At 51.9% G+C, this 23,314-nt stretch overlaps 1 protein-coding gene across 5 annotated transcripts in view; it reads right to left on the reverse strand.

Annotated features, from left to right (window-relative positions):
- Window positions 1–8,518: 8,518 nt before the first annotated feature.
- TTLL1 (tubulin tyrosine ligase like 1) overlaps window positions 8,519–23,314 on the reverse strand; it is a 41,446-nt gene continuing 26,650 nt past the window's right edge. For all 5 annotated transcript variants that reach the window (XM_032261378.1, XM_032261380.1, XM_032261379.1 and 2 more), the window contains 4 exons: window positions 21,030–21,173; window positions 18,569–18,655; window positions 15,142–15,305; window positions 8,519–8,817 (listed from right to left, as the gene is read on the reverse strand). In XM_032261378.1, the coding sequence (XP_032117269.1) occupies window positions 8,688–8,817; window positions 15,142–15,305; window positions 18,569–18,655; window positions 21,030–21,173 (525 nt within the window). In that variant the 3' untranslated portion in view covers window positions 8,519–8,687. The remainder of the gene's footprint in view (window positions 8,818–15,141; window positions 15,306–18,568; window positions 18,656–21,029; window positions 21,174–23,314) is intronic.

The following is a 23,314-nucleotide window of genomic DNA, read 5'->3' on the forward strand; positions in this document are numbered from 1 at the left end:
AAAAAGAGCTATCACTGGGCATGGTGATGCACATCTGTAATTCCAGCTACTTGGAAGGCTGAGGCGGGAGAATCACTTGAACTGGGAGGCAGAGGTTGCGGTGAGCCGAGATTGCGCCACTGCACTCCAGCCTGGGCAACAAGAGCAAAATGTCACCTCAAAAAAAAAAAGAGCTATCACTTCATGCTCATGAGCATAGTGACCATCAGAAAGAATGATGGTGGTCAGGCATGGTGGCTCATGCTGGTAATCTCAGCACTTTGGGAGGCCGAGGCAAGTGAATCACCTGAGGTCAGGAGTTTGAGACCGGCCTGACCAACGTGGTGAAATCCCGTCTCTACTAAAATTATAAAAATTAGCTGGGTGTGGTGGTAGGTGCCTGTAATCCCAGCCACTTGGGAGGCTGAGGCAGGAGAATCGCTTGAACCAGGAGGCAAAGGCTGCAGTGAGCTGAGATCACGCCACTGCACTCCAGCCTGGGCCACAGAGCGAGACTCCATCTCAATAAAAAGAAAAAAGTTAAACATAAATTTACCTATGGCCATTGCTTGAATGACCATTCTCCCACTGGTTTTCCACACTGTAACCTGAAGGAGCTTTTTCTAGGTTCAGACTGTTTGGGTTCCAGGCATCAGAAGCCAACTTTACCTGGTTCAGGCCGACACCGTGGCAACAGGGGTGCTGACACAGGAAACACTCGGCATTTCATTTGACTGAAGACTGGAGGGTCAGGACTAGGAAAAGAAAAGAGCCGGGCAGCCCCAGGACCTCAGCCTCAGAAGCTCATGGTCCTTCCTTGTGGAACTCATGTCAAAGAGATGCCACCTCAACAACACAGCCGCTATGTCCGGGTGAAGTAGCTCTCATGGGGCCAGCTTGAGCGAGGGGCCGGTCCTGCCCAGGTCAGCACAGACACATCCATAGGCCCACTCTGATCATTAGGGCCCCCCCACTTTTGTTTAAGACGGAGTCTCACCCTGTCAACCAGGCTGGAGTGCAGTGGCGCCATCTCGGCTCACGCAATCTCCGCCTCCCAGGTTCAAGTGATTCCCCTGCTTCCGCCTCCCGAGTAGCTGGGGTTGCAGGCGTGCCCCACCACACCCAGCTAATTTTTGTGCTTTTAGTAGAGACGGAGTTTCACCATATTGGCCAGGATGGCCTTGATCTTCCGACCTTGTGATCTGTCTGCCTTGGCCTCCCAAAGTGTTGGGATTACAGGCGTGAGCCACCACGCCTGGCCCATCAAAGGGCTCTTTTGGAAGAATCACTTGCACCCAGCACCAGCCTTCTAGAGCCTTGATGATCTTGCAGCTCCCTCGATTTCAGACACGACCCTGAGAGCCTGGCCTCCTCTGATCTGCTGTCCCACACACCTCAACTATTCTCAGCAACGCCCAGGACCTTCGCTGGCCCCTGCCGGGGGTCCCATGGCACCCGCCCTCCCTGGTCACAGCCGTTCCCACCCTCCTTCGGGCCTGTTCCCTTCTTACCTCTCTCTGTGGGAGCCTGAACTCTGTGAAGCAGGGACCTGGCTGGCTGGCTGGCTGTCCCCAGTGTCCAGAGCTGGTCAGATAGCAGATGTTCTTCCGCACCGGAAATTTAAAAAGAAAAAAGTCCGGCCAGGCAAGGTGGCTCATGCCTGTAATCCTAGCACTTTGAGAGGCTGAGGAAGGCAGATCACTTGAGGTTAGGAGTCCGACCAGCCTGGCCAACATGGCAAAACCCCGTCTCTACTAAAAATATAAAATTTAGCCAGACATGGTGGCACATGCCTGTAATCCCAGCTACTCGGGAGGCCGAGGAAGGAGAATCTCTGGAACCCAGGAGGTGGAGGTTGCACTGAGCCAAGGTTGGGCCATTGCACTCCATCCTGGGTGACAGAGCAAGAGTCCGTCTCAAAAAAAAAAAAAAGAAAAGGAAAGTTCTGATTTCATTTTAATTAGTACAAGATGCAGGAAGGGAAGCTGCCCAGTGACTTTCTCGCTATTCAGCCATTACCTCGAGGCAATATTATTTCATAACCATGAGTAGCATGGCCTCTCTGAACACCTCCTCGAAAGCACATTTGTTACTGCAGCTTGGCAGTTTATCTTTTTGTTTGTTTTTTAAAGACAGAGTCTTCCTCTGTTGCCCAGGCTGGAGTGCAGTGGTGAAATCTCGGCTCACTGCAGCCTCTGCCTCCCAGGTTCCAGCGATTCTCCTGCCTCAACCTCCCAAGTAGCTGGGATTACAGGCATGATCTTGGCTCACCGCAACCTCTGCCTCCAGGGTTCAAGCAATTCTCCTGCCTCACCCTCCCGAGTAGCTGAAACTACATGGGTGTACCAGCATGCCCGGCTAATTTTTGTATTTTTAGTAGAGACCAGTTTTCACCATGTTGGCCGGGCCAGTCTCGAACTCCTGACCTCAGGCGATCTGCCCACCTTGGCCTCCCAAGGTGTTGGGATTACAGGCGTGAGCCACCGTGCCTGGCCTGCAGTTTACTGCCTTCTACATTCAGGGCTCAAGCCCCGTTTAACACACACTCCCTACTGGGCCACTAAGAACTGCTTCTGTCTCTGCCGGGTGGGCAGGTTCCTTGTGAATGGCTCCCCTCCTCACATCCCCAGGGCCCTGTCTGAGTTCACATTCTCAGCTCCTCAGTCACCTGCACAGCGGGGGCCTCCCTCCAGCCTCTCCCCAGCTCCTTCTTCCTCCGATCGGCCCCAGAGGCACATCTCTAAGAACACCAATGCCATCACTCAAAAGCTTTTTGCTGGAGGCCAGACGCGGTGGCTCACGCTTGTAATCCCCGCACTTTGGAAGACGGAGCCGGGCAGATCACTTGAGGTCTAGAGTTCGAGACCAGCCTGGCCAACATGGTGAAATCCCATCTCTACTAAAAATACAAAACTAGCCAGACATGGTGGCTCACGCCTCTAATCCCAGCTACTCGGGAGGCTGAGGCAGGAGAATCGCTTGATCCCAGAAGGCAGAGGTTGCAGTGAGCCGATATTGAGCCATTGCACTCCAGCCTGGGCAGCAAGAACAAAACTCCATCCAAAAAAAAAAAAAAAAGAGAGAGAGAAAGAAAGAAAGAGAAAGAAGGAAAAGAAGAGAAAAAGGAAGCAAGCTCAAGTGAGTTAAACTTGGGGGTAAAAAAAAAGTAGGCCAAGTGGCAGGCAGGGTGGGCTCCCAGACTTATTCCTGGCAACAAAGCAGCATCGGCTGGGCAGGAGCGCTGCGTTTGTCACTGGAGGAGCACTCTGAATACTCCTCAGGACAAAAGCAGGAGGATGCTATTGTTCACAGGTATGAGATCTAATTCGGTTCAGGCGGGGCAAACCAGTGAAGACCGAAATCCCTCATCTTCCACAATGAGAGACTGCAGTCAAAGGTGCATGGGCTCCCACTGGCTCACAAAGGGTCCCGACATGGCCCAGGGCCACATGATGGGATTACAGGCGTGAGCCACCATGTCTGGCTGGTTTTCTATTTTTAGTAGAGATGGGGTTTCACCATGTTGGCCAGGCTGCTCTTGAACTCCAGACCTCAAAGTTCACATTAGGCAACACATAAGCAGCCTGTGGGTGCCTGGTCACTGAGCAGCCCCAGGCGCTGTGCCCATCCCAGCGGCCAGGCCCTGCAGCCGACCTTGGCCTCCTCCCACCATAGGGGCTGCAGGGCTGCACTGCCACTGGGAATGACTACTGAGGGAAGGGTGGAGTGTGCTGGCCCCTGGGGGAACTCAGGAGTTGCGTGACTTTGGCGCTGGTGGATGCGGTGTGTGGCAGTGTGAGCGCAGCCAATAGACCAGTGGGCAGGCAGGCTTGGTAGCACCCCGGACACTCCCAAGAACAGGAGACTTCATGGAACACCCTGAGGAACCACTGTGTGGAGGGGAAATGGCCCCCTGTGAGGGAATTTCCAGCAGCAGGTGAAGCCCAACCAAATGCAGTCCAGACGGCTTCGGACTCCACAGGAGCCCTGATGGGAGGCAGAGAAGGAGAATCGGGACAGTGAGGAGGCTGTCACCCAGCCCTCACTAATACCCTGGGAGCAGCCCTTGTGTGCCAAGGAGGTGGAGGATGGTGGTTTGTCAGTTTTTGAGATGGAGTCTTGCCCCATTGTCCAGGCTGGAGTGCAGTGGCGCAATCTCGGCTCACTGCAACCTCCACCTCTCGGGTTCAAGTGATTCTCCAGCCTCAGCCTCCCAAGTAGGTGGGATTACAGGCACGCATCACCACTCGCAGCTAATTTTTGTATATATGTATTTTTTTAAGACAGTCTCACTCTGTCACCCAGGCTAGAGTATGGTGGTACAATCTCGGCTCACTGCAACCTCTACCTCCCAGGTTCAAGTGATTCTCCTGCCTCAGCCTCCCAAATAGCTGGGACCACGGGTACATGGCACCACACCCAGCTAATTTTTTGTATTTTTAGTAGAGACGGGGTTTCACCATGCCAGGATAATTTCGATCGCCTGACCTCAGGATCCGCCCATCTGGGCCTCCCAAAGTGCTGGGATTACAAGCGTGAGCTACTGCGCCCAGCCAATTTTTGTATTTTTAGTAGAGACGAGGTTTCACCATGTTGGCCAGGCTGGTCTCAAACTCCTGATCTCAGGTGATCCACCCGCCTCGGCCTCCCAAAGTGCAGGGCTACAGGCGTGAGCCACCACACCCAGCCAAGCATGGTTTTATATTGGGAAAAACCTAGCACACCAAACTTTTGAAAATGACCATAGGATACAACCCTCTGGCCTGGGACCCACCCCATCCAGTGGGTGGGGCTGACAAGAATACAGAAACAGTTCCTGGACAGCTCCCAGTAGGGCTCCCGGCTGGGACCCAGCCCAGCGCTGAGCAGAGCTGTTCCTGGCCTGACAGCCTCCCCACGGCTGCCAGCACCGCACCCTTCCCAGCCATGTCCTGGAAGTGCTCAGAGGAAACATCTGCCCAGAACATGATATCACTAATGAGACACTCACTAGATGACATAAATCCACTTAGCAGAGCCTCACCCTCACCTAGCAACTGGGTCACCAGCAAACTAACCACTTGGTGTGACTCCATTAGGACTACGTGGGCCCGGAGCCTAAGAGGCCAATGTACCCAACGAGGGACTTAACCCTTCTCCCAGGGAGAGGCAAAAACAAAACAGCGTAACTGAGAACCGGGTTGTAAAAACCCATGCAAGAGCCAAGAATGGTGAACAGGGTATCTTTTACGTCAGGGTGCGGGAGCTGAGGAGGAGCCACCAGCTGGGCAGAGGACACCGCCTCCTTGGGTAGGAGGGCTCGCCAGAGCCAGAGCCAGAGCCAGTGAGGCGGGCAGGCAGGGTCCATGCGCAGTGGCACCGGTTGTTACTGAAGCAAATAGAACCACCTTTCGTTTTTTGAGACGAAGTCTCGCTCGATAGCCCAGGCTGGAGTGCAGTGGCGCGATCTCGGCTCACTGCAACCTCTACCTCCCGGGTTCAAGCGATTATCCTGCCTCAGCCTCCGGAGTAGCTGAGATTATAGGCATGGGCCACCATGCGCAGCTCATTTTTTTGTATTTTTAGTAGAGATGGGGTTTCACTATGTTGGCCAGGATGGTCTCGATCTCTTGACCTCGTGATCCACCCGTCTCGGCCTCCCAAAGTGCTGAGATTACAGGCGTGAGCCACCGCACCCGGCCGAGACTGAGTTTCACTTTTATTGCCCAGGCTGGAGTGCAATGGCTCGATCCTGGCTCACCGCCACCTCCACCTCCTGGGTTCAAGCAATTCTCCTGCATCAGTCTCCTGAGTAGCTGGGATTACAGGCACCCACTGTCATATCTGGCTAATTTTTTGTATTTTTAGAGAGACGGGGTTTCACTGTGTTGGCCGGGCTGTTTCGAACTCCTTACCTCAGGTGATCTATCGCCTCGGCCTCCCAGAGTGCTGGGATTACAGGAATGAGCCAACACGCCTGGCTACATAACTCCCTTTTTTTTTTTTTTTTTTTTTTTTTTTTTTTTTTCATACATCCTCTGAAAAACTCCCCATTTTATACAGTGGGAAACAAGGGTGCAACGAGCCTGGGGACAAGTTGGGAGGACAAGCTTGGGAAACAGCGAATAATAGCAGAGCCAGCCTGAAAGGCCAGGTCTGACTCAGGGGCTCCATCCCACACCCGCCAACAGCAGCAAACACATTAAAACTAAATGCCTTGTTTGGGCACGGTGGCTCACGCCTGTAATCCAGCAGTTTGGGAGGCCAAGGCAGGGGGATCACCTAAGGTTGGGAGTTGGAGACCAGCCTGGCCAGCATGGTGAAACCCTGTCACTACTGAAAATACAAAAATTAGCCAGGCATGATGACTCACATCTGTAATTCCAGCTACTTGGGAGGCTATGGCAGGAGAATCGCTTGAACCTGGGAGGCAGAGGTTGCAGCGAGCTGAGATCGCACCACTGCACTCCAGCCTGGGTGACACAGCAAGACTCCAACTCAAAAAAAAAAAAGCCCCACCTAAACAGCAGGGAACACACACAACACACATAGCAATCAGATCATGAAGAAGGAACAGCTGAGAAGTCCCCCAGCTGCAGCCTATTTGGAGTCTTGCCAAGTACCATTTGGACTGTTTCTCTCACTTTCTATTCTACCCATGTGTTGAAAAGCCCCCTTCTTCCCTGATTGGCAGTGAAACATCATTAAATATACGTGCACATATACACAAACACGACACGGCATGTACACTTGACACGTGTCCACGTGTGGGTACTGAGAGACCTTGGGCAAGGGTCAGGGAAGACCTTTATCTGAAGGACATGCCCTTGGTGCCATTTGGGAGGACAAACTGCTGTCACTAACCTCGCAACAAAAACAGGTAACAAGCTTTAAAGGTAAACTCAAGACAGCCAGTGAAGCTTCAGCAAATACGTGTTAATACAAACTTTTACCATGAATAAAAGGCCCTTCCTGGCTGTGTGCGGTGGCTCACGCATGTAATTCTAGCGCTGTGGGAGGCCAAGGCGGGAGGATCACCTGAGGTCAGGAGTTCAAGACCAGCCTGGCCAACATGGTGAAACCCTGTCTCTACTAAAAATACAAAAATTAGCCAGGCATGGTGGCACAAGCCTGTAATCCCAGCTACTCTGGAAGCTGAGGCAGGAGAATCGCCTGAACCCGGGAGGTGGAGATTGCAGTGACGTGAGATTATGCCATTGCACTCCAGCCTGGGTAACAAGAGTGAAACTCCCATCTCAAAAAAAAAAAAGACCCGTCCTAAGAACAGCACTGTAAGTCGTGAGTTATTACTCGGATGCATCTGTCCATCTACCCAGCGACTCGGGTTCTCTCCATAACTCCTGTAAGCCACTGGGCCACAGGGAGACGGGATGGGAACACCGCGTTCACGCAGCCTGTACTGCAGCCACCGCCCCTCCCACAATTCCTGGCTGTCTGCAGTGCTTCCCTGCAGCAAACCCAGCTGCTGACATCATAAAAGGCACGCAGCCGGACCTGTCTGCGCTGGTCTGTTTCAATTTACAACAGACTCATCCACAAAACTGAAGTGACAAAAACAGGTCTTTCTGAGGCCGAGCGTGGAGGCTCACGCCTATAATCCCAACACTTTGGGAGGCTTAGACAGGAGGATTTAGTCTCTACTGAAAATACAACAATTAGCCAGGTGTGGTGGCACACGCCTGTAATCACAGCTACTTGGGTGCCTGAGGCCGGAGAATTGCTGGAACCCCGGAGGTGGAGGCTGCAGTGAGCCGAAACTGTGCCACTGCAATCCAGCCAGGGCAACGGAGTGAGACTCTGTCTAAAAAAAAAAAAAAATCACAGTCAAGTAAAAAGAAATGGAACTAAAAGGTCTGTCAGTTAAATATACTCCTTTCTTATGGCAGGGCTAGTCTATAAGATTTTTTTTTTTTAAGATTTTGTTTTGTTTTTAATTTCAAGTTTTTTTTGAAAAAAATTTTTTTTAGATGGAGTCTCCCACTGTCACCTGGGCTGGGGTGCAGTGTTGCCATCTCAGCTCACTGCAACCTGTGCCTCCCAGGTTCAAGCGATTCTCCTGCCTCAGCCTCCCGAATAGCTGGGATTATAGGCGCCTGCCACCATGCCTGGCTAAGTTTTTGTATTTTTAGTAGAGACGTGGTTTCACTATGTTGGCTAGGCTGGTCTCAAACGCCTGATCTTGTGATCCACCTGCCTCAGCCTCCCAGAGTGCTGGGATTAAAGGTGTGCGCCAACTGCACCCGGCCCCTAGTTTTTTAAATGTTTAAACCTTGTGACACATTAAATTACACGCTGAAGCTGTTACTTTCTGCCAAAAAGAGGATGAGTTTTTTATATGGTAATTCTGCTTAAGTTAAAAAAATTTTTTAAAAAAGCAAGTTTTAGAGGCCGGGTTCAGTGGCTCACACCTGTAATCCTAGCACTTTGGGAGGCTGAGGTGGGTGGATCACCTGAGGTCAGGAGTTCAAGACCAGCCTGGCCATCATGGAGAAACCCCATCTTTTAAAAAAAAAAAGCAAGTTTTATACATCTGCATGAATTGGTTCCTTCAGCACTAGTGAAACAGACTCCATAACTTTGCAAAGAAGTGCTTTCATTTATTTACAGGGCTTAGGAAAGGAAAAAAGCTCTAGAAAAGGAAAATTTCAAAACAGGGCTTCAGCAGGGGCCCAGGGGAGTGAGTCATTTTGATAAGGTCCGGGTTGGAGTCACTTCCAGGTAGTGAGAACGGCTCTCCCTGAGTCTCTCGATCGGCCTGCCCTGGGCCCCTGAGACTGGCCCTGACGACTTCTCAGCTCCCGGTCGGCCCCGTCACCCTGGGCCAGTTCTTCATCGTACCTGGAGACAGAAACAGCCAGGATCACGGCAGGCTCTCTTTTGAAGGCAACAGGCAGGGCCACCAGGTTGCTGTGTGGCAAATACGACATCACCCAGAAAAGCAGCCTGAGGGGACCCCCAGCTCCTGCCAGCTCCCACCCACCTCTCACCTGGCTCCCACCCACCTGCCTGCCAGGTGGCTTTCACAGCTGGCAAACGCTCCCCAGGGCCACCGTACCTACGTGTACAGCCTTGGTAAGTTGTTATTGTGGACACTGCTCTTCCCTGGAAACTGACATCTTAAACAGGTCACCACGTCAAATTTGGCAACGGCCCCAAAGGCAACATGAATGAGGTGACACGGAGCCAGCCCAGGGTAGTGAGGTGAGAGCCCACGCTTCACACAAGGCACCTCAGGCTGGGGGGACTAACTCCATTCCAGATGGGAGCCGGTGTGAGCGCCTGCCAGTGGAGGCCAGGGCAGAGAGGCCCCGCAGTGCACACTCAGCTAGACACTCTGCCAGTGTGACCCACGCCACCCTTCCACATTTTTTTTTTTTTTGAGACCAAGTTTTGCTCTATCACCCAGACTGGAGTATAATGGCGTGATCCTGGCTCACCACAACCTCCACCTCCCGGGTTCAAGCGAGTCTCCTGCCTCAGCCTCCCGAGTAGCTGGGATTACAGGCACACGATACCACACCCAGCACATTTTTATATTTTTAATAGAGATGGGGTTTTACCATGTTGGCCAGGCTGGTCTCGAACTCCTAACCTCAAATGATCTGCCCGCCTCAGCCTCCCAAAGTGCTGGGATTACAGGTGTGAGCCACTGCCCCCGTCCCTATTTTCTTTAACTGCCTGTTTCCCAATTAAAGTTCATGCATCCTTAGGGCACACAGGCTAAGAAGACAACAGTGCAGTAAACAGCGTGAACTTCTGCATCTGGAAGAGCTGGATGGCAGCCGCAGCTCTCCACATGGGGTTGTCACAGCATCTGGGGGAGTCCTGGGTCCTTCCCATAGTGGCGGGGCCCTTCTCTAACAGGGTCCCGGAGCAGGGCAATTGCTGCCTGTACCTATTGCAGGCTCTGGCAGGGAGCAGGCTTCGGGGAATGGGGCCGCCCACTCCATGGTGACTCATAGTATCCTCCCAACTCAGGCGGAGCATCAGGACTTGCTTCCTGTGGGGGAAACTAGGGTTCCAGAGGTTTGCTCAGGGCCTAAGGTCCCATAGCTGGTCCGTGGCACAGGTAGGATGAAGCCCCAGGACTTCCTAATTCAGAGCTTTTTGACCCACATTGCTGAGGAGTACAGAAAGCATCTCTGCCCCGGTTAAAGCGTCATCAGTGTGCTGCGCTGGCCATCCTGACTAGGACCCTCAGCTGTACGCAGGTATTTATGTCAAATACAAAAGGTACCCAGATGCTGAGTGCTAATCTTGCAGACTTCTGGAAAAGGGTGGATTTCTGTGATAAGCTTATTACCAAAATCAGAGTTTGCAGGTTGAATGCAGTGCAGGTTAGAAACTGCTGAGGTTAAAGAATGTATTTTCTGCATTGTGTTTCTGGCGGCAAGGTGGGAAGAAAGCATTTTATGACCCTTCTTTTTCTTTCCTTTTTTTTTTTTTTTTTTTTTTTTTTGAGACAGAGTCTCGATCGTTGCCCAGGCTGGAGTGCAGTGGCTTGATCTCAGCTCACTGGAACCTCTAACTCCCAAGCTGAAGCGATTCTCTTGCCTCAGCCTCTGGAGTAGCTGGGATTACAGGCGTCCACCACCACACCCAGCTAATTTTTGTATTTCTAGTAGAGACGGGGTTTTGCCATGTTGGCCAGGCTGGTCTCGAACTCCTGGCCTCTGATTATCCACCCGCCTCTGTCTCACAAAGTGCTGGGATTACAAGCGTGAGCCACAGCGCCTGGCCACATTTTCTGACTTCTGTCTATGAAGCAGACGCTACAGGGATCCAGGCTGTGCACCAGGGTGGGGCTGTCAGGACGACAACACAGGGGCCTGCTCTCCTCCCTGGCTCTCGAAGGAGACACAGCCACAGTCCTTATGACACAAGGAAGCCAGACAGGACACCCCAGGCACTCTGGAATCTGCCTGGGTGGGGGGTCCTCCAGGAAGCCTCCCTGGCCCCTCTCCACAGATCAGATGTCTCCACCCCGAGGACTCTAGATTCATAAATGATCAAAGTAGTCACTCCACTGCCCGCCTGCCTGGTTCTTGGCTGCCCCAGCAGCTTGTTCAAGGTCTGGTGAATAGGAATCACTGAATGAATGGAGAAAAAGACCACATATGGTGACCAGTTTCATGGGGCACTTGTGCTGATCTGTACGGCTCAAAAAACAAAACAAACAGAACCATGCATTTGGCAAGCAGCTGGCACCAGGATGCGACGTTCTCAGGGGCGGTCTGGCCACCTACTGAGCCAACGTGGAGGAGAATCAGAGCCAAGATGGTTCTTCTAAGTTCCTGTCCTAGCCAACTTTTCTTCTGGGTTTTGATAGAAAGAATCTAGTCACGCCGGGCGCCGCGGCTCAAGCCTGTAATCCCAGCACTTTGGGAGGCCGAGGCGGGTGGATCACAAGGTCAAGAGATCAAGACCATCCTGGTCAACATGGTGAAACCCCGTCTCTACTAAAAATACAAAACATTAGCTGGGCATGGTGGCGTGTGCCTGTAATCCCAGCCACTCAGGAGGCTGGGGCAGGAGAATTGCCTGAACCCAGGAGGCGGAGGTTGCGGTGAGCCGAGATCGCGCCATTGCACTCCAGCCTGGGTAACAAGAGTGAAACTCCATCTCAAAAAAAAAAAAAAAAAAATCTAGTCACTGTTAGGGTTCAGAGCAGTACTTTTTAAAAAGGCTGTGAAAGTCCAGCCAGCAACTTCAGAACAGCGCCCTGGAGGTAGCAGATGCAAAGTGCCAAGCCTTGTGGGTTCATGGCCAGCGGCATGGCCTGGGGCACCTCATGCTGCCAGCGTCCTTGCTACCTGCTGCTGGGCCCTGAGGGGTTGCTGTGGCCATCGAGTGAGAAGCAGAGCACCCGGCAGGGACACTGACGGGTGGCGCCACTCAGATGCCGGGGCCCTCCCAGTCAGCACCAACTGCTGCTGCTACAGGTGGCCGCACCTGAACACAGACCCAGGTTCTTTGATCATCTGAATGACTAGGGGAAGTAGGCCCTGACTGGAAGCATTTAGAGACCATCAGCTACACACAGGAGCTCTCCGTTACCCCTCAGGAGCCAGGAGAGGACGGCTAGATCAGGAGGGGGTCACCTTGTTGTCTCTTCAACTAAAAGCAATGAGGCTCTGGGCTCTGCTTTATTTATTTATTTATTTTTGAGGCGGAGTTTCGCTCTGTCGCCCAGGCTGGAGTGCAGTGGCGTAACCGCAGCTCACTGCAACCTCCATCTCCTGGGTTCAAGCCATTATCCCGCCCTCAGCCTCACAAGTAGCTGGGATTACAGCCATGCGCTACCATGCCCAACTAGTTTTTGTATTTTTAGTAGAATTGCGGTTTCACCATGGTGGCCAGGCTGGTCTTGAACTCCCGACCTCAGGTGATCCACCTGCCTCAGCCTCCCAAAGTGCTGGGATTACACTGCACTCCGCTGCTGGGCTCAGCGTGGCCTCTGCTTCTTAGCCTGGAGATGGCATGTCTGGCCCCCTCCCTCAAGGAGGACACGGCTGGGCAGGGCAGAGGCCCCACACGCTTCCAACAAGGCAGCCTCCCCGCCATCCTCAGCTGGACTGAAAAGAACCCCCCAAGGTCCTCATGCTACTGACAAGTCTCCCCCGAATGGTCCCCACCCCTGTGCACCCTCACAGACCCCTCGGTCCTCCAGCACAGGGGCCATCAGTACCCAGCCCCCAAGGCCGCCATCGTAGCTGCCGTTCCCAGCCCTGAGATCACCCTTCACCTCCCAGGCTGCCAACCCCAGTCTGATCCCATCCCCAGAGTCACCTCCTGCGGATTCCAGAACCCGCTGCCTGTCTCCCACCCGCCACACCCTCCACTTGTCCTTCATTCTCCTTCCTGCTCTAACGGGCTCCTGGGTCTCCTGGAAGACACTGCTTCCCCTGCAGCCCTTGGGGTGGGGCTGCTTTCTCTCCCACCCACCATACTCCCCGCTGGAGGGGGCCACCTCCCTAAAACCCCGAGCTCTTCCCAGGCCTGGTAATCACAGTTACGGCCACACCTTGTGCAGTCACCTCCAGTCCTCCTGGTCACCACCCCCATCCCTTGGAGACCCAGGCTCCTAGTCCATGGTTGCAGGTGAAGGCAATGATCAAACAGATGAAAACCCCAACTCCATGACCACTGGTGACCCTGTCCTCTACTCCATCTCGGTCCATCCCCGGGAGTCCCCAAGCCTCGTCACCCCTCGCATTATCTCCACGGCAAGCACTTACTCCCTGACCACTACCCCTTCTCCTCCCAGCTCTCTTCCCTAGTGCCCGACTCCAACCTGCCCCATGGGACTGCCACCCACCCCCACCTCCTCCCTGTCCCTGCTGCCCTCTCTCTTGCCATTGCAAGCTCCAACTCTGGTCCCTCCCAACCCTCTGCCTTCTCTATACCTAGCCCAGGCAGCTGACCGTGGACGGAGAGACCCACCGACCACACACACTGACCGGTCGCCCCTGAGGTTCACAGCCACCATCCTGCAGAGGTCCCAAGGTTGCCGGCAAGCCCAGCATACTTCCACCTAAACTCCGCTTCCACCTGCTCCTCCTGTCCCAGACGACGAGCTATGCCACGCCCATCCACACCACACATCACCCGCAGCAGGGGCAGGAGGTAGCTAAGCATGGGCTCTCGAGTCCTGGGCCCGTGTTCAAATCCTCCCACCAGCAGTGCCTACCAGCTGCAAGCCTGACGTTGCTGTGTGTAAATGTCACTAAATATTTCTGCCTTTGTTTTTAAAAAATTTAAATTAAATGCACATTTTTGCTTTGACAGAAGCGTGTAACTGTGATCCTAACACACCTACTCCTCTGCCTTTTACTGCCGTCTGCTTCCCTCTGTTCTCTGGCTCCCTTGACACCCACTCGACTGCGGAATCGACGCTGACAGCATGACGTGTGTCCTTCCACGTTTCCCTGCTCATGCATTTCCATGTAAGCCACTGCACATGTCACCGTAGGCACACACGGAGGCTCTGAGGTCCATGTTTTACAAGATTACATTATAGACCCTTTTCTGCAATAGTTTTTCCCAGGCCACCTCCCAGGCCCCATGGGGTAGCTCTGGGTCAGTCCTTTTTTTTTTTTTTTCAGCAGGTGAGTTGATACACACTCCTCAGCCACCGTCCTGCTTCTGGGTCAGTCTTTTTAAAGGCCACCTAATAGACCACGGAATGAATGAACCATACTGTATTCAGCCACCACACTCCTGATGGGCTCCCACTTTGTTCCCACTTTTGCCACTACAGGCATGCCACGGAACTGCACCAAGCCTTTGTTTCCACATCTGTGAAATGGAGCTAACACTCTTGCCTACTTCAAAACGTTCCTGGGGAAAGGAATTGATACTGTGTGTAAAGCACTCTGCACAGTTTCTGATGCATGGTAAGTCCTCGAAGGTTAGCTATTTCCTTCCCATTCTGTAAGATACATCTTATTATACCCATTTAAAGGTGGACAAACTGAGGCTCCAACAGTAGCACTGGGTTCCTCACTGTCACCACCCAGCTTTACATGGCAACGCTAGGGAACGAGCCCAGGTGACCTGTGAGAAAGAAGCGCTCCATCCACCCTGCTGCAACTATCCTGGTGGCTAACAGGGGGCCTGGCATGTGATCAGTGCATCACACGTACATCATGAGCAGGAGAATACACAATGATCAAGTTTAGCACCCAAACTGCTTTTCTGGGCTGGGCACAGTAGATCCCAGAACTTTAGGAGATTGAGGCAGGAGGATCACTTGAGGTAAGGAGTTCAAGACCAGCGTAGCCACCAAGGTACAACCTCATCACTACTAAAAATACAAAAATTAGCCAGGCGTGGTGGCACATGCCTGTAATCTCAGCTACTTGAGAGGCTGAGGCCGGAGAATCGCTTGAACCTGGGAGGTGGAGGCTGCAGTGAGCCAACATCACGCCATTGGACTCCAGCCTTGGTGACAGAGCAAGACTCCCTCTCAGAAAAAAAGTAGTAATAAAATAAATAAACTGACTTTCTGCAACAACACAATCTATCCCATAATGTTATTAATAAATGAAACACTCTGCTCAAATAAGGGGAATCCACACATGCCCAGAAATCCAAGCTGGGTTGTGGGACACGCCGTTCAGAGACACAGAAGGACAAGCACGCAGTCGCTCACAAACTTACAGAATCTCGTAATTGCCAAGGACTTCCTTTGGGGGCGACTTGTTCCATTTGCAGTCTGGAATTTCGCCGTTGGGGACGGCAATGTTGAGGGTGTCGTTAATCAGGTTATACTTGAGGATTCGATCGTTGGCAGTGCTGGAGGTGAGAGATGGGGACGCGTTCACCTGTGAGAGGAAAAGACCCACGTTCCTCACCTGCTCCTCTCTCTCTTTCGGAATGAAAACGCGCACTGTGGAGGAGACTCTGCCTGCTGCACACTTCAGGAAGGTTGTTGTGCTGGGCGCAGTGGCTCACGCCTGTAATCCCAGAACTTTGGGAGGCCAAGGTGGGCAGATCGTGAGGTCAGGAGTTCAAGACCAGCCTAACCAATATGGTGAAACCCCATCTCTACTAAAAATATATACATAAAAATTAGCCGGGTGTGGTGGCATGCTCCTGTAGTCCCAGCTACTCGAGAGGCTGAGGTAGAAGAACTGCTTGAACCCAGGAGGTGGAGGTTGCCGTGAGCTGAGATTGAGCCACTGCACTCCAGCCTGGGCAAAAAAAAAACAGACCCCAACAAAAAAAAAAAAAAAAAAAAAAAAAAGAAAAGAAAACTTAAAAAAGCAGCATTCTAACTCAAATGATGAATCCTTCCAACACATGGAAAGGTAGTCTCATAAGGCCTCTGAGAAGCTAAGCAATGTCATGAAATCCATACATTCAAATGTAGACATTCACTTTGTTCTGTGGAGAGTCCCATAGGCCCTCGGTCACTGTTTTTTTGTTTGTTTGTTTGTTTTGTTTTTTTTGAGATGGAGTCTCGCTCTGTCACCCAGGCTGGAGTACAGTGGCGCCATCTCGGCTCACTGCAAGCTCTGCATCCTGGGTTCAAGCAATTCTCCTATCTCAGCCTCCTGAGTAGCTGGGATTACAGGTGCCAGCCACCACGCCTGGCTAAGTTTTGTATTTTTAGTAGAGACGGGGTTTCACCATGTTGGTCAGGCTGGTCTCGAACTCCTGATCCGCCTGCCCTAGTGTCCCAAAGTACTGGGATGACAGCCGTGAGCCACCGTGCCCAGTGCTTATTTACTCATATTTTGTGCACAGTCCTAATGACCTTGGTTAACTGTTTCAGGCCATGGGAGATTAAAGGGGGCAAATCTGCAAGCTGTTCAGGTTTCTCCCAGTCAGACTGCCTCTCTGTGATGCTAGCAGCATATTGAATGTGTACTGTGCCAAAGAATTGCACAGACCTCACTGTCCTCAAAATGACTGCTGTAGTATAGCATAATACTATAATTCTTATTATGAATACATGAAACTTAAAAATTGTTATTAGGCTGTGTGCGGTGGCTCACACCTACAATCCCAGCACTTTGGGAGGCCGAGGTGGAAGGATTGCTTGAAGGTAGGAGTTTGAGACTAGCTTATAACACAGCGAGACCCGTCTCTACAAAAAAAAAAAAAAAAAAAATTATCTGGGAGGAGTGGCACACACCTCTGGTCCCAGTCTTGTCAAGGTGAGAAGATCGCTTGAGCCAAGAGTTCAAGGCTGCAGTGAGCTATGATGGTGACATTACAATCCAGCCTGGACCACAGAGTGAGACTTGGTCTTTTTGTTTTTTTCGAGATGGAGCCTTGCTCTGTCACACAGGCTGGGGTGCAGTGGCATGATCTTAGCTCACTGCAACCTTTGCCTCCCAGGTTCAAGCTATTTCTCCTGCCTCAGCCTCCTGAGTAGCTGGGATTACAGGCATGCATAACCATGCCCAGCTAATTTTTTTGTATTTTTGGTAGAGACAAGTTTCACCATGCTGGCCAGGCTGGTCTTGAACTCCTGACCTCGTGATCTACCCACTTCAGCCTCCCAAAGTGCTGGTATTACAGGCATGAGCCACTGTGCCTGGCCTGGTTTTTTTTTTTTTAAGAGACCAAGTCTCAGGCTGGGTGTGGTGGTTCACGCCTGTAATCCCAGCACTTTGGGAGGCTGCGGTGGGTGAATTATGAGGTCAGGAGTTCAAGACCAGCCTGACCAACATGGTAAAAACTTGTCTTCACTAAAAATACAAAAATTAGCCAGGTATGGTGGCAGATACTTATAATCCCACCTACTCGGGAGGCTGAGGCACGAGAATCGCTTGAACCCAGGAGGTAGAGGTTAGCAGTGAGCTGAGATTGTTCCACTGCACTCCAGCCTTGGTGACAGAACAAGACTCCATCTCAAAAATTAAAAAATACCCAAAACACTAGGGTTTCCAAAGGAGGGAGGGAAGAAAAAGGCAAGGGTTTAAAAACTCCCTACTGAATACCATGTTCACTATTTGGGTGACAGGTTCAAGACAAGCCCAAAGCCCAGCATTTCGCAATACACTCATGTAACAAACCTGCATGTGTGCCCCCTGAAACTAAAATTAAAAAAAAAAAAAAAAAAAAGGGCGGGGAGTGGTGGCTCACACTGGTAATTCCAGCATTTTGGGAGGTCAAGGCAGGAGGATCACTTGAGCCCAGGAGTTCAAAACCAGCTTGGGCAACATAGTGAAACCCCATCTCTACAAAAAAAACAAAAACATTAGCCAGGCATGGTGGTATGTGCCTGCAGTCCTATCTACTTGGGAGGCTGAGTCAGGAGGATCACTTGAGCCCAGAAGCTAGAGGCTGCAGTGAGCTATGATTGCACCATTGCCTCTAGCCTAGGTCACAGAGTGGGACCCTGTCTCAAGACAGAAAAAAAAACAAAGAATCGTTGGCTGGGTGCAGTGGCTCACTCCTCTAATCATAGCATTTTGGGAGGCCAAAGTGGGCGGATTGCCTGAGCTCAGGAGTTCCAGACGAGCCTGGGCAACACAGTGAAGCCCCGTCTTTACTAAAATACAAAAAAATTATCCAGGTGTGGTAACATGCGCCTGTAGTCCCAGCTACTTGGGAGTCTGAGGCAGAATTGAATTGCTTGAATACAGGAGGCAAAGGTTGTGCCATTGTGCTCCAGCCTGGGCAACAGAGAGAGACTCTGTCTCAAAAAAAAAAAAAAGAAAAGAAAAAAGAATAGTAGCGATGTTCCTTCCTCAGGAGTCTGCTCCTGCTGGCCAAGGGCTTCTGAAGCTGTGAGCTGCTTTCCTAGACGGGAACACTGTCACCCAGGTGACAGGAAGGGTACAGGACTGAGGGAGGATGGACTAGCCCAGAGGCACCCTGGAGGTGTTGCAGCCACCAGGTTCACGTGAGATGGGCCACAGCTCCCTGTGGTGGGCCGGGCACTGGGAAGGGAGCAATGCAGAAATGTGCTTTTACATCACCTAACAGCAAGCCATCCAACCTGAACATCAGTCCCCTTCTTGCCTGGCCTGAGAAACATCTGGGGCCTGGGGGACTGTCAGGCCCAAGCTGGGACAGAAGCGTGTTGGGGGCTGTGTGCGGTGCAGCCAGGTGTGGGCGCTGCCGCGCTTACCTCGATCAGCCAGGGTTTCAGCTTGTCATCAATAATGATGTCGTAGCCATAGCATTCAAAGCAGTGCTTGTCATTGTTCATCACCGGCTGAGGAGAGAGTGACCAGCGGGTTACAGGGCCAGCACTGAAGGGCGCAGCAGAGACCAACGCCTCAGAGACAAGCAGGATCGTCCCCACGGTCCCAACCTTCCACGGCAAGGGTTCCCATCCTCCACCCCAAAGGCTTCCTTCCCTCCTTTCCCTCTTCCTCCCACAGAGCTTGGAGACTGGGCACTTTTCTTGGCGTGATAGAGAGAACTGATGAAGCTGTAATGGGCATCTCTGCATCTTACTCATCAGAGGCTTGACTAGTACCCAAGCCGGCGTGAGACTGGCATGAGAGTAGACAGACATCCTGCTCCAAGCCCAGAACCCGCAGTGACAGACTGGGTGGCCTTATCACAGACAAACACAGACTGTCCACCAGGCTGCCCGTCGCCCCGTCCCAGGCCCTTAGGGAGCCGGATGCCAGACTATTAACCTCTGTTCCCAGTGATAAATGTAAATCCATTTACAAACAATTTTTTACAGACAGCATCTCTGTCCTGGCTCAGGCTGCACGCAGGTCTAACTAGGTTCCTCTGAGGGCCTCAGAGCCACCTCCCATCCTGCACCAGGCCCCTCCCATCCTGCACCAGGCCCCTCCCATGTGCCAGTTTCCTGGGCTGCCTCACTATGAGAACAACATGTCTGGTAAAAACCAGGTGATGAACTATTTGCTAAGTGAATAAAAACTGAATACATAAATCCCTGCTCCAAAGACCCGCAGAGCCTTAGAAATCTATGAAAACAGCTTTTTAGTTCACAAAACTGAGGCCCAGAAAGAGCCAATCAGAGGCACTTGCCAGAGGGCTAGGCTGAGGGAATACAGGTTTCCTTGAAAACAGCTAACTTTTTCTCAAATGTCTGCCAATCCAAGGAAGACTAAAATGGGCTAGGAAGGGAGAGCAAAGGGCTGGGGAACCAGGTATTACAAGTCACACAATCACGTGTTAACAGATTAATGGCATTTAACTCTTCCCAAACACGAAGCGCAGAGCACTGTTCACGTACACCCCACGACACTGGTGTCACAGTCCCAATTTCACAGATAAGGCATCTGACGCTCAGTAAGAGGAGGCTCTTGAGCTAAGTCTCCTTTTGGCTCATGATGGGGCCTGGCATGACATCAGATCTGAACTCCACACTCGTTACCCGTCACCCAAGCTGCAACCCAAGCCACCAAGGCATAAGGAGCTTCAGTGGGACAAGAGATGGGGCACTCAGCCCCTAAGACAAATCTCCAGCAATGAACTAGGTCCTGGGGGTTTTATCTATCCGGATCCTCACTGTAAGTCAAAGACACAGAACAGGGCCAGGCACAGTGGCTCACATCTGTAATCCCAGTACTTTGGGAGGCTGAGGCTGGCGGATCACGAGGTCAGGAGGTCAAGTCCAGCCTGACCATGGTGAAACCCAGTCTTTACTAAAAACACAAAATTAGCTGGGCGTGGTGGTGTGTGCCTGTAATCCCAGCTACTCAGGAGGCTGAGGCAGGAGCATCACTTGACATGGAGGTGGAGGTTACAGTGAGTCGAGATTGCGCCACTGCACTCCAGCCTGGGCAACAGAGCAACACTCCATCTCAAAAAAAAGACGCAGGACGAACCCACACACCGTGCTCACACACCACTTTGAAAGCTGGAAGACCTTCACTCGAAGTGCAGAAAGTCAAGGCGCCCACCATACATCATCTCTTTCTTTTTTTTTTTGAGACAGTTTCGCTCCTTTTGCCCAGAATGGAGTACAATGGTGTGATCTTGGCTCACTGCAAATTCTGCCTCTTGGGTTCAAGCGATTCTCCTGCCTCAGCCTCACAAGTAGCTGGGATCACAGGCATGCACTACCACACCCGACTAATTTTGTATTTTTAGTACAGATGGGATTTTACCATGTTGGCTGGGCTGGTCTTGAACTCCTGACCTCAGGTGATCCATTGCCTCGGCCTCCCAAAGTGCTGGGAATACAGGTGTGAGCCATCATGCATGGCTGAAAACAGTGGTTTTGTTTTTGTTTTCTGAGACAGAGATCTGTTACCTAGGCTAGAGTGCAGTGGTGCAATCTTGGCTGGCTGCAACCTCTGCCTCCTGGGTTCTAGCGATTGTCCTGCCTTAGCCTCCTGAGTAGCAGGGATTACAGGTGTGTGCCACCACGCCCAGCTAATTATTTTATTTTGAGTAGAGATGGGTTTCACCATGTGGGCCAGGCTGGTCTTGAACTCCTGACCTCAGGTGATCTGCCGTCTCGGCCTCCCAAAGTGCTGGGATTACAGGTGTGAGCCACTGCACCCAGCCAAAAACAGGTATTTTTAACAAAAGAACAGCAAGCCCCACCACTCCCAAATGTGCCCTTAGAGCCAGCTCCCCCGCCCACACCAACACACCGCCACGGCCTTCAGGGACTGTACGATGATCCAGTGGATCTCATCAAACAGCTTGCTGGTCACCTCCTTGCCGCGGGTGCTCTCCAAGTAGAGCCGCAAGTTGCTGACTGTCCACTTGCCCCCGTGGATGTGGTTGTAGTCGTCCTGGCAACAGGAAAGCAGGTAGGCGTCGCTCAGGCTGTGCACCCCAGAGGAACCCAGTGTAACCCTTTCATTGCCCAAGCATTTCAGGAGTGTCCCCTAGGTGCGCGCGTCCAGCAACAAGGCAGATCAAGGCAGATGGGACCTCTGCCCCAGGAAGATCTGGGCGCATATTTTCTGTTTTTTTTTTTTTTTTTGAGATGGAGTCTTGCTCTGTCGCCCAGGTTGGAGTGCAGTGGCTCGATCTCAGCTCACTGCAAAATCCGTCTGCCGGGTTCAAGGGATTCTCCTGCCTCAGCCTCTGAGTAGCTGGGATTACAGGCACCTGCCACCGTGCCCAGCTAATTTTTTTTTTTTTTTTTTTTTAGTAGAGACAGGGTTTCTCCATGTTGGTCAGGCTAGTCTCAAACTCCCGACCTCAGGTGATAGCCCTGCCTCGGCCTCCCAAAGTGCTGGGATTACAGGTGTGAGCCACCATGCCAAGCCCTAATTTTTGTATTTTTTAGTAGAGATGGGGTTTCACTGTGTTAGCCAGGGTGGTCTTGATCTCCTGACTTGGTGATCTGCCTGCCTTGGGCAGGCCACCTATTTTCTGTTTTGTTTTGAGATAGGTCTCATTCTGTCTCCCAAGCTGGAGTGCAATGGTGTGACTTTGGCGAACAGCAGCCATGACCTCTAGAGCTTAATCGATCCTCCCACCTCAGCCTCTCAAGAAGCTGAGACTACAGACACGTGTCATCACGCCTGGCTAATTTTTTTTTTTTTTTTTTTTTTTGAGACGGAGTTTCGCTCTTGTTACCCAGGCTGGAGTGCAATGGCGCGATCTCGGCTCACCGCAACCTCCGCCTCCTGGGTTCAGGCAATTCTCCTGCCCCAGCCTCCTGAGTCGCTGGAATTACAGGCATGCGCCACCATGCCCAGCTAATTTTTTGTACTTTTAGTAGAGACGGGGTTTCACCATGTTGGCCAGGCTGGTCCTGAACTCCTGACCTCAGGTGCTCTGCCTGCCTCATCCTCCCAAAGTGCTGGGATTACAGACATGAGCCACCACGACCGGCCTTATATGGGTATTTGTAAATGCTCATCTTCCTAATACTCTCAAGATTAATCATTTATGCCTCATAGCAAGGCTGTGGTGCGCTGCCGGGATACCCTTCAAGACCAAGGCGCTCATTCTTCCAGCTGAGACCCACACTGGGAGTGCCCTTGGCTTGAGGGAGTGCCCTAATCCAGGGTTGAAGCCCTCCTTAAGGGCAGCAGCATTCCATGTCTGTCTGAGGCCAGCTGTCAGCCCCTGGTCCCTCCAGGACAGCTCTGCAGGGACATCCCTGCTCCACAGCGCCCCAGCGTGGGCTGAGGCCTCCACTGCAGCAAGATCACAGCTCGATTCTCCCTCTGCTGGGTCCGTTCACCTCCCTCACAGGTGTTGCCCCTGACACTGGGCCCCAGGAAACCTCCTGAATACTGACTTCTCCCTCAGAGTCTTTCCTGGGGAAGCCAACCTAAGACACACCAGGGCTGTGCACTACAGTTTAAAAGCACCACACCCATAATTCTCTAACAACTTTGAGAAGTCACCATCACCATCCCACTTCACAGGGAAGGCCGGGCTCAGAGAAGCTGTTACTTGCCCAAGCTTTCCTCCTGGGCTGGGATGGAGCTGGGCGCCCAGCCCAAATGTTCTGATGCCAGTTCTGCGCCCTTTCTGTTTTGCCACCCCTGAAAATTAATTATCCATACAATGCTTGCCTTTGAAGGCAAAGAGCTAGAAAATACCGGAGTGTATTACATTGTTGGGGGACTGCGATTTCATTTTCTAAGTATCAAGTGAGAACCATGAACTGAACAAAACCAGCCTACTAACTGCTCAAGCAAACAGCACTGACTCAAAGCAGATAAAAGGAGAATTAAGCCATATTTTAAAATAAAGTCCAAGTGTGGTGGCTTATGCCTGTAATCCCAGCACTCTGGGAAGCTGAGGTGGGAGGATCACCTGAAGTCAATAGTTTGAGACCAGCCTGGTCAAGATGGTGAAATCCCTTTATTTATTTATTTTTTTAATTTTTTTTTTTTTTTTTTTTGAGACAGAGTTTCTCTCTTGTTACCCAGGCTGGAGTGCAATGGCGCGATCTCGGCTCACCGCA

This window comes from Sapajus apella, unplaced genomic scaffold (genome assembly GCF_009761245.1).
Source record: "Sapajus apella isolate SASKATOON/1434 unplaced genomic scaffold, GSC_monkey_1.0 scaffold123, whole genome shotgun sequence".
NCBI classification, from domain to species: domain Eukaryota; kingdom Metazoa; phylum Chordata; class Mammalia; order Primates; family Cebidae; genus Sapajus; species Sapajus apella.